Source organism: Rhea americana, unplaced genomic scaffold (assembly GCF_003343005.1).
Source record: "Rhea americana isolate MKP2758 unplaced genomic scaffold, rheAme1 scaffold_33, whole genome shotgun sequence".
Lineage (NCBI taxonomy): Eukaryota > Metazoa > Chordata > Aves > Rheiformes > Rheidae > Rhea > Rhea americana.
The window spans coordinates 4655622-4667350 of NW_028186457.1; the positions used below are offsets into that span (position 1 = coordinate 4655622).

The 11729-nt window shown below is 46.9% G+C and overlaps 1 protein-coding gene across 1 annotated transcript in view; it reads left to right on the top strand.

The window, feature by feature from the left end:
* The window catches only part of GLI2 (GLI family zinc finger 2), a 149970-nt gene extending 138451 nt beyond the window's left edge, over positions 1–11519 (top strand). The window contains exons 11-13 of the mRNA XM_085311004.1: positions 1751–2032; positions 5309–5645; positions 6727–11519. Coding sequence (XP_085167130.1) covers positions 1751–2032; positions 5309–5645; positions 6727–9077 — 2970 coding nt within the window. The 3' untranslated portion in view covers positions 9078–11519. The remainder of the gene's footprint in view (positions 1–1750; positions 2033–5308; positions 5646–6726) is intronic.
* The last annotated feature ends 210 nt before the right edge of the window (positions 11520–11729 follow it).

Sequence of the window (11729 nt, forward strand, 5' to 3'; positions counted from 1 at the left end):
GAATACCCTCAGTGGTGCTCCTGGAAAAGRGGCTTTCATTCCTTGACCCCTCTCCAGTGCAAACTCCCAAAAGATTGGCAGGAGTCCATGGTCAGCCAGAGGGTTGAAGTGACATTTTCTCTGAGTCAAGCCAATAAAGGGTGAAATGTAGGAATTGAGTGCTGCTGCGTTCCTGGAGAAATCTGCGATTTTCCCACCCTAGAGAGCATCATCACTGTATGTGTATGGAAGGATGAGGAAGGCATCTGAGATATCTATGTTGCTGACTTCACTAGAACATCCACTGCATCAGACATCAGTATTTGAATAATCCAGGGGCCATTTGAAGGCATGCTAATGAAACAACAATTGTACTCAGTTTGGCTGCAGAAGGTATGGTCTGATGAAGCAGATGGYTCTCTCTAACTTGCACCCTGTTCAGAGGAGAGTCTTCTGTCCAAGCAGCAGTGGTCRTGTGTCCCTAATTGCTGATGTCTAAAATCAGATACAGACATTAGACCAGAAGAATATTTTTAAATAGTCATTGAGCTGTTTAATGTGTGTGTGGAGGGGGTTCTGTYCTTTAGAATAGGTTTTGATCACAGCAATAATACTTATATAATGCCCCATCCAGAGTGTTGCATGAGATTTATAAACAAACTATTTTACTTTTTGTGCTTTAGTTTACCCAGCTTTAAAATATATTAAATATTTACCTCAGTTTGTTCAAGTGATGTGCCAAGATCAGCCAGGAAACATGCTTTTGAATAAAGAACAGACTTTCAGTGTTTTTTACGTGATGATGCTGGCTTTCTGCAGAGTATATATGCTCCTTTGTATTTTTTCACTCAAGCTTCTGGCTGAAATTAGAAAACAGATAAAAAAATGAATAGGAATTGTCATTTGGGTTAGCCTTCAAACAACATCTATCTGGGGGTTCTTTGTGGTTCTATTCCAGTATGTTGGCAGAAAAATACTTAGAGTGACTGTGCAGCTGAAAGCATAACTTGCGATGAATTCAGAGCTTCCAGTGCAGCAGCACTAACTTAAACAACTGTGGTGCTAATGCACTTCAGAATTGGAAACTTGATTAAAAAAAAAGAAGAAGAAGAAAAGTATCTGTTTGCTGACTTCTGTTTTCAGCAGCATGGCTTCAGCCTTGTTTTCCTGTGGCAATCAATGATTCATGAATTTGGGACCAGAGTCCTGTCATCTGAAAAAAACACTGCGTGCCTGTGGTTTGTTTTGCACAATAACARATTTCAAGGTGACAGGTGCTGGAGTTGTATGATAGATTGGGTAGGGTGAATCCAGTCTGGCTTGGTTTCTCTGGATTTTCCTCAACCAGAAGGCCTCAGATATTTTCTCAGTGTAGACCTCACCTTAGCAGAGGGAATGTGTTATGGCCAGTCCCCTACATCACCTCCCTTCCACCCATAATCAGGAAACATTCCTGTGGCCACTAGAGCAAATACTTACATGGAAAAGTAATATTAGGAAAATATTTCATGAATTCTTAGCTGTCTTTTAGTTGAGCAACTGAAAACAAGGAGTTTAGCCAACATCAAATGACTGGCCTGAGCTGTGTGGATCGGCAGCAGCCCATATGTCACATCTTGGAGATCTCGGTCTTATAAAACTCTGTGGAACAGATGCTCCACGTTTTCCTGCTACCAGCAGCCATGATCATTGTACTCTGTTGGCCCGTAAAATGTACCTGGAAAATTTGGACTTGTTCTAAAATTAACACAAGATTTGCTTATATTGACAGAAACCCTATGTTTGTAAAATCCCTGGCTGCACGAAGAGGTACACAGACCCTAGTTCCCTCAGGAAACACGTCAAGACTGTACACGGGCCTGATGCCCACGTCACAAAGAAGCAGCGCAATGACGTCCACCCGAGGCCACCTGCACTCAAGGAAAACGGGGACAATGAGGCGAGCGCCAAACAGAGCAGCAAGGTTTCAGAGGAGAGCCCCGAGGCCAACAGCACCACAAGGAGCATGGAGGATTGCCTGCAAGTCAAAAACATAAAGACGGAGAATTCTGTGGTAAGAGCAGTTGCTTTTAGCAGAAATGATGTGGCCTCCAGTTTCTCTGACACGATGGGGGCATGAAGCATTTGCATGCTGTTTTCTTCTCTGTGCCCTTCACCTGCCAACACCCTAGAGCTCAAGCCCAAAGATGAGCATGCAGGTCAGGGCAGGGTCCAGTATGTTTTGCACCTTTCAACCCAGCATCGCAAATCCRCACCCTCACAGTCATGAGGGTCACATGATGCTCAGCATCAAGCTTAGCCTCCCTGTGCTGTGTGTTATGARTAAAATATGACAATATCATGGTGTTGTGGTCAAATAAGCTTTGCCTGCTATGCCARTTTAAATTGAACAGAAGCCCTAGGCACAGATTGATGAATGCATCTTGAAGGTGAAATYCTGGCATAAGATGTCCCTTTTCTTTTCCTCCACCCTGCTCTGCTGGCGCAGCTGTGTTTGGGGCTGTCTGATGAACCTGATGGGAAAAAAAATAGCTGTTTTATTTTTGTCGGGTATTTTGAAGCAAGTTCAGTTCCTCAGGTCTGTCCACTAAACATAAGGTCACGGCATTACTCCTAGTTACCAAAAACAGTAGTACCAGGATGAGAGGGGGTAAACGAAGCCAGGAGTGARCCTAGGAGTTAGGACAGATACTCCTCTTTCTGTGGTCCACAGAATATGGGCCCGTGGTCGACCATGATCACATTTTTACATTCCCACAAGTTGCCACTTGCTCAGGCAGAGAGTGTTGCTCGTGGCCATTACCGTGGCTTCACAGTGCGTGGTAACATGGTCATCTGTGCTAATGCGGTGTGTACAGGTGATGGACCCAAGCTCATTCAAGTCTACTCCATCCTGTCCAGTGAGTCCTCTTGTTCCTTGTCCCTGTGCAGCTGGTGGAGGAGATCAGGCATTGTGACACATGGGAGCACATTTGTGTTTCAGTATTTCTTTTCACCTTCATACTTGAAGTTCTGGCCTCCTACACCAGCTCAGAGTAGGGCAGCATAGTGGCTGTGGCAGAAATGACCTGTACCTGCAAATGAAAGTGTACCTACAGTCCCCAGACTTCTCACTGGAGCTGAAAGCACCTTGAGCTCYGAAGTATGTATTTTTTTGATTTGAATCTAGGCTAAAATATTATTATTCCTACCAAGTAACATGTCTTGGTGCTGAAAGGATTTTMTAGAAAAGGCTGAGGGATGTGGTGTTGGACAAATTAGTAGTGAGTGGTGTGTTTGCTTGGGAAGGAACTGAGTATTTTCACATCCAAAGTGACTCTAATTGACTAAAGAAACAGTTTACCTTAATTAGGCTCTGCATTGGGTTAAAAAAACTGAGAGTGAAAACCGTTAGACAGAATGACCTCACTCCAATTCTCTTCCCCTGATGTTTCGTTTTTCTCAATGAAAACACAGTCAGACTCACTACTCCCTGCTCCATGGGCTTGTTTTCCCAGCGCTCTGCGCTCCCAAGGTTACACCCACGCTGTCTTGTTGGTGACAGAGCTTGTGGGTCAGATGTTCTTCTCTGCTGTCCCTGTCCAACGCTCTTTACTTCATGTGTGCACATATAACAGGGGTGGCATCTGACTCACCAGCCACTTCCAACCACTATTTTCTAATTAAGCTCAGGGTGACAGGATGAGCGAGATGTTCCACTAACTTTCATCATCCCRAAGTCTCTTGTTTTAACCCAGCTTTGAGTTTATTTCCAAACCCTCAGAGACCCGTGGAAAGTTTCTTCTAGGGGTTTCCATCTGGGCCCACAAAGAAGGATGGTAAGGAAGACCCTAGTCTTCCTAGGGGAGGACCCTCCTTCCTAGAAGGAGGAAATGCTGGCATTTTGTGTTTGTGTTTGCGTTTGCGCTCCGCTCTTCCTTCTTTTACTAACATGATCCCTTCTGATAATGTTATCTTTGTTCTAACAACCTGTTCTTTATTCCCACTTACCTTTCCTTACTCTACCTTCCTAAGGACAGTCGGTACTAAGGTGAGCAAAGAAATCCTTTGTATTAAAATTCCTGTGTAAGAGCATGATCTCCCCCAGACCTGATCTCTCCCAGACCTCCTGACTCCAGCTAACCATGGTGGCAGGGGGTGGAGGTGTACGGAGCAACAGGGAGGGGCAGGGATATTTGCTAGTGCATAGAAAGGAGGAGAGGGCAGTGCCCAGGGATTCCGTTACTGCATCGCTCCCGGTATTACGACTTGCCATTAAATCCTGGGATTGCAATCTCTGTCATCCTGATTGAAGGGCTATGAAGCCATTAGAGCCAGTCAGCCCTGCCCATTAGAGCTGCTTCTGAGGAAAGTAAAGCACTCCATCACCTTGCACTTCCACCTTAGCCTGGGGCAAAGTATGTTGCTTTTCAGCACTCGCATTTCTGACAGTTGCTGCAGCATGGGCCTCAAGCGGAGAACCCAAGCATCCCATCTGGCAGCAGCAACTGCTACCTCAGAGCAAGTTCAGACTATTTAGTGTCTGCAGCAAGTAACATCCTCAATGCGAAATGCAATTTCTAATGTAAATAAAATAAATATTTATGGTGCTTATCTGCTTTATCTGCAAGCGGGAGTTTGCAAACACTGAACCAGGTTTTTATCTGGCTGGGAAGTTAGTCAGCTAACCTAATTATACGTTAGGGTAGTTTAAAGACAGAAATATGTTGTGTCTGAAATACTTAGGCCTTGATCCTGTGTTAGATAAGCCAGTGCTTGCTGCAACAKACCTTGCAAAACCAGGTAACATGCTGCTTTTTTTCAAGAAGCATCTGTGCATAATCTTTTGGAGGGGGAACTTTGGGGTTCTCTAAGTCATCCAGTTGAACACACTGTAGTTTTTCAAGCTGGGGTGGGGGGAATTGCAGATGTGTGTGCTCTTAAACACAGTCAAGATCTGCTTGTTCATCTAATTGAAATAAGCACTACATCTCTAGCATGAGGCTAGAGCCAGTGTTGGCACTACTTGAACACGTTAGTCCTGACAGCAGCAAAAGCAAGGTGTGGGAATTGTGTGTGGATTTGTAGGGTACATAATGGAGAGGCTCTGTCACCATCCCCATCTCTGCTGCTTGTAGCCCTGGGGATACCCCAGATATTGAACTGCCCTATGCCCCCAGGGAAGGTGCCCCTGCCCTCTGCTACAGCTCCTGTGGCAGAGAAGGGTAACAAGAGCAGGCAATGCCTCTCTGCTTCCAAACATATGGAGACCATTGCAGATGTCAGGTCCTGTTTTTTCTCTACTGATGTTTCCACTGCCCAAATCTTTCTCTTCTTTTCCTTCCCCAAGATGTGTCAGTCCAGTCCTGGTGGCCAGTCGTCATGCAGCAGTGAGCCGTCACCCCTTGGCAGCACCAACAACAATGACAGTGGAGTAGAAATGAACATGCACAGCGGGGGAAGTCTGGGAGATCTGACCGCGTTGGATGACAACGCTCCTATTGTGGACTCAACGGTCTCATCTGGTAATTCGACATTCAGCCTGCAGCTAAGGAAACACATGACGACGATGCAACGACTTGAACAGCTCAAGAAAGAAAAACTCAAGACAGTTAAGGATTCCTGCTCATGGGTGAGCCCAGCTCCACAAGCCAGAAACACCAAGCTGCCTCCCATCTCAGGAAATGGTAAGCTCTGGTACTGGTCCTTGCCCTGTAGGAACCCACCAAGTCTTGACTCTTGTCTCATAACCAGGAGTSGGCTCTGGAAAAGGATCATTTCCTGTTGCCTCAGAGTCAGTCCTTGCTAGATAGAGACATCAGGTAAAATGGAGAAATTAGACATGAGCTCACCAACCTGGTGTTTTTGTGCAGCAGAAACCCAGATGCTTAGTGCAGCAGAGCTATGCAGAGAGAGAGGGGTGCGAGTGTTTATCTGGTTGCCTGGGGCCTGACCACAGGTGTCCTCACCACCCTGATAGCACAGTCAGAGCAGCCTCAAGAGTGCTCTGATTTATTCCAGTAGTAACAGTTCCCTAAGGGCTGATGTGCCTCTTGGGAGATTGCCGGAGCATAGCAGCAATCCAGCCAAGCCCTCTGTCCTTGATCTTGCTTTGACAGGTCTTCCATCATTTCAAGAGCTCCAGGCTATTGCCTACAGCGTCATATGCCAGCTTTCCACTGACTGGAGATTCCCAATACTGGCATCTTCATGATCCCTTTTGTGCTCTTCTCGCTTTGCCARGGAGAAGTCCCAAGGTGTAGGACCTGGTTTACACTAACCTGCRTTTAGTATGTTAAAGCATCTTAGTCTATGCTGGGAAGAGCTCCTGAGTTTCAACTTCTGGGCTTTCAGCCTCCTGTCACTGAAAGTTGTGCATCTGTTCCAGTCAACAGCTGTGGTTGTAGCTACGTGCTATCCTTATGGCATTGTTCGCACCAGTCCTTTTTCCCTGCCAAGAGAAGTTCGTACAGATGCACTCCCTTAGTGGCTGAGCGTCAGTGGGGTATGCATTGCAAAGACTCTGCAGCAGGAGCTTCTTGTCCTCTTTCCCCAGCCTTCTWGCTCTTTGCACATGGACACAGAGTTGGAAATGAAGCTTAGCATTCACTGGCAGTAAATGAAATTCACTATTGTTCTATACAATAGTGTTACTGTAGTAAAATATCTAAGAGTGGGTTTGTGTGTCTGTATTTMAGCATGAAAAACATTACCCAATGTAATTTCTCAGCTAACCAAATCTTTTCCTTCCCCACAACTTTTTCTCAGGCTCTATTCTAGAAAATAGTGGTGGTTCTTCTGCTGCGCTGCCTAATCCAAGAATAATGGAGCTGTCTGTCAATGAGGTTACGATGCTGAACCAACTCAACGAGCGCCGTGATAGTACAACGAGCACCATCAGCTCTGCCTACACTGTCAGTCGCAGATCATCAGGGATTTCCCCTTACTTCTCCAGCCGCCGTTCCAGCGAAGCTTCGCAGCTCGGCCATCGTCCCAATAACACAAGTTCTGCTGACTCYTATGACCCAATTTCAACAGACGCCTCCCGTCGGTCAAGTGAGGCTAGCCAGTGCAGTGGCATGCCAGGTCTTCTGAACCTCACACCAGCTCAGCATTATCGGCTGAAAGCCAAGTATGCTGCTGCCACAGGGGGCCCTCCTCCAACTCCTCTGCCAAACATGGAGAGAATGACCCTGAAGAATAGGATCTCCCTTATGGATGGACCAGAGCCCACCTTGCCCTCCATTCGCCTCCCACCAGGGCCCAGGCGTTGCAGCGATGGTAACACCTACGGCTATACATCAGCCACAGCATTTCCCCATGAGGTGCCAGGCAACTGCACGAGACGGGCGAGTGACCCGGTGAGGAGACCTGCTGGAGAACCCCAGGCCCTCCCTAAAGTTCATCGTTTYAACAGCACCAACAGCATGAACCCCTTCCATCCTCCACATCCTACAGACAGGAGGAATTTCAGCCTCCAGAACTACACACGCTCTGATGGRAGCCTCCCACGGCATGTCTACTCACCCCGGCCACTGAGCATCAGTGAAAACATCACCATGGAAGCCATGTCCAGGGAGACAGAGGGGAACGTCGGAGATGACGACATTATGCTGCCGGATGACGTGGTACAGTACATCAATTCTCAGAGCAACGGGACAGCAGCTGAGAGCTCTTCCATAGGGTACAGCAGTGAGATGCAGAGCTTCCAAGGAAGTGGGAAACTGCAGCCTCCAGCCTTGCCCAGCCAGCGCAGGATGGCTGTGGCTGAGGCAAGCATGAGCCATTTGGGGCCAATGATGGCAGAGTGTCCAATGAGCTTTGATGCTCCCTCAGACATGAATAAAAACAACATGCCCGTCCAGTGGAATGAAGTCAGCTCGGGTACAGTTGATATCATGTCCAATCAGTCGAAGCAGCAGTTTTCGCAAGGAAACTTAGCTGTGGTCCAGCAGAAGCAGAACTTTGGTCAGTATCAGAGTTACAACCAGCAGCAAATGACGGAGAACAGCATGAATGTAACACAGCAGAATTTTATGCAAAGAAATATGGGCATGGATGGGCAGAGGCTAAATTGTATGCAGCTGCGGCAACAGCTGATGAACCTTGGCCCAAATATGAACCCTGATCTGGGTTCGCACACAGGGTATAACCAACCTCATCAGATGCTGAGCCCCAGTGCAATCAGCGGCAATTCAAATCAGATCTCTCCTTCTTGTAGCAGCATGGCAGTGAAGTCTGGACCCCATGTTCACCCTCAGCAAATGGACATGGCAACCGACCCTTCTTTAATGATCAGCAGCAACAGCGAGCGCACGATGCTGAGTCAGGTCATGCAYGAGCAGAGTCAGCAGAACTATTCATCTCAGCCCACCCACCTGAACTTCCCGATGGCTCAGGAGGTGTTTCACCAGCCCATCATGACCTCAAACCAGCCAAGCTTCGAGCCTCAGCAGAACATGATGGGTCCAGCTGCACAGGCCTACCCGCCTGGCATGGTACAGCCTCGTCCACCACTCGAGCCAAGCCCAGCCAGCAGAGCCCGAGGTGTACGCACTGTGCAGCAGCTGGGCTACATGAGAACTCCCCACCCCACAAATAACATGAGCCCAGGACAGGAGGCAGCAGAGGCCGCTCATAAAAGAACCAGCGACATGTTGCCAGCACTGACCCAGCAGTGYGTGGATGGCACAAGGGAAAACAATTTGATGTACTATTACGGTCAAATCCACATGTATGAACAAAACAGCAACTTCGATAATCACGCGGACTGCAGAGTTAGACAGCAGCAGTGTGCGCTGAACGGCAAACAGGCCGCCCTGCCTTCTCCAGGAGCGAACCAGGTGTCCAGCACGGTGGACTCACAAGGTCTTGAGCCATCCCAGATAGATTTTGATGCTATCATGGACGATGGGGACCATTCGAGCCTGATGTCGGGCACCCTGAGCCCCAGCATCCTGCAGAACCTCTCCCAGAACTCCTCTCGCCTGACAACTCCACGAAACTCTCTGACACTGCCCGCCATACCCGCGGGAATAAGCAATATGGCAATAGGCGACATGAGCTCCATGCTAACCACGCTGGCGGAAGAGAGTAAATTTCTAAACATGATGTCGTAACAGTAAAGCACAAGGGCTTAGCACTATCCAAGGGGCTCTGTGTGAAGCAATTTTATGAATGTGCTTTCCAAAAATAATCTGTTTCAATAGGGTAGAATTTTTTTTGATATTAAATGYATTAAAGGGATTCAAAATAAGATTTTAAAAGTCTCTGTACAGAGTTATGTAAACTATATCCAGGCAGGTCAGCACTGCAAGGGTGCGCCTCTAGTATTGTTTTTGGCTTGGTTTCTCAGAGCACTGAATGGTATCACCACCAAGCTAGGAGACTGCATGAGAGTGGTTAAAGATGAAACCCTCCCTCCCTGGCACCCTGTAAATAGCACTTCCCATCATTTTCCGTTAGYTTTGTTCAAAAAAATACCATTTTCAACCCACCCCAGAAAGAAATGGGAGGATGTGGTTTTGATCCGAATAAAAGCCATACTGTGTATTCTGCTCTGATGAGAGTAGTGCTTAGTTATGTCTCCAAACAAGCCCTCTGCCAGCAGTATTGTTTTATACAGTAAATACCTTTGTACCTTGCGAAGAGCATTGAATCCAAACGGCTTCTCAGCGAAGTGCCTTACTATGCTTTAGTGTTAAGTAGCCAAGGCCTCTCTTCCTTTRAAATCAAATATAGTGTATTGCCAGAAGCATATATAAAATGTACATTTATAAAAACATAGTGGTGTTTCTGAGAAAACATTGGAAAGACACATTGATGAGACACATGAAAGGTGAGTGCACACTTTGATCAGATGTGTTTACAATGTGGTTTATATCATGTGCAGAATGGAGCAAAGGCCTGGGAACAGCAATCACTGGGAAAAAAATCCCCTGTGGCAGGAAGGCTCCAGCCTGCAGAGACTGATACGCATGCATAACTTTGCGCTCTCTGAGCAGCAGCGTCGTGGTGTACTGACTTTCTGCTGGGGCCCTGAATAGCTTTTTAATGTCAGATTTCTAAAGCAAGCATTACCATATCACTGTGCAGCTTTGCAACAGCTTTCTTTCTTTCACTTTCTTTTGAGTTTTCCTTCCTAAGATGCTCACATACCAAAGTGATCTTGATGAAGAGAGTTCTGTGATCATTTCTGCCCTGTCTGCACTGTGGCATAGTAGTGGGAGCTTTTTTGTCTAGCAAGGGTTTGTCTGTGTAATACACTCCATGATTAGCTGTTTTCAGGCTGGGTCCACCTGGCACTGAAGTCAATCCTAGTTGCATTATTTATTTTACTGTTGTTAGACAAAAGGGTGGGAATAGTGGGGTGGGTGTACTTGCAGAGGAGGCCTTGCTGAGCACCTCAGTTCTCCTCATCCTAGTAACATGGCATTAAATAATTCGTGCGCCCTATGTTGTGGGGCCAGGGACAACTGTGACTTCTCCCCAGGATAGACAGGTCCTCATAGGTTGGCCATCTGCAGGGCTTAGCTCTTTCCTGCCCACCACTCCTCCTCCCCTCATGCTGATGTGAGGTTCTCACTGGTGTCCCACCCTGTTCCTCTGCGTGGGGCGTCAGGGAGCTCGGTGAAGATGCAGTTGTCCTAAAGTCCCTGCTTTCCTTTTGCACAAACTGATGTCAGGCTTGCTGTTCCCAGCATAATCTCTACCTGGTGCAAGAATGTCACATGTTATCTCCAGCAAACTTAGCAATGTTAGATACCCCACGTGCTGTGCATAGTAACGGCCGGTTGGGATAGCCCTGCTGCTGAGTGGCTCCAGTGTCCCGCTTGTGCAGGGGGGTGCTGCTCGGCATCCTGCCAGATGAGCCATCTTTGTCCCAAAGGCATAGCGTGTGCACAGGGCACCCCCGGGGGCTCTCTCACCCCCACCCGTCACCCCCGTTGGCCCCCGTGACTGCCACTGACGTCCTGGCTGCACGAGGACAGTAAAGCAAAGCAAGGTGTCTGGCTGTTCATTTGTGTCTCCTGTGAAAGGTGTGTTTAAAGGGATTGTTTTATAGTCCACTGTATATATTCTCCTGCAGTTACCGACCTTGCCCTTGCCTTTGCATTTATGAAAAGAGGGCAATACATATTTTAGGACTTTCTGTGTTGTCCTGGACGCTTGGAGTGCCTTTGGGCATCCCTTGTATTGAGATGGATCAGGCCTTCACACATCCTTTGACTGCTAATCTGATTTTTTCAACCGCTGTGTAGGGCAACGATGGCTCTTGAGTCCCTCTTCACAGATATCTCATTAGAAAAAAATCAAACCCAAATCTCCAATGACTTGAGATTTCTCAGACTTTCCAGTGGTGGTCTTCCTTCATTTACTGAAATAGTATTATAATAACCATTCCAGCACTGTATATATTATGTATAGAAGACATCATTACTAAAAGTACTGTAGGTGAATTGTTCTGTCAGATTTATATCTTAAGAACATTTTTAGCTGTTTTCTACATCATAAGAACAGAGGTAATGTGCTGAACCTGTATATAAACCTTTTGTACATTAAAAAAGTAATTTTTTTCATAACTCCTTGTGCCTGTTGTTATTGCCTTTCATTGGGAATGGTGGTTGTCATCATTGATCTGTCATCACATCAACACAGTCGGACTACTGCAGGGCTTAGGAACCACTATTGAGGCCCTGGATGGACCTTGTGTGAAATGGTCCTGCTGTGAAGAGTGTCCAGTCAATGATGAGATGGAGGTGGCAGGGACA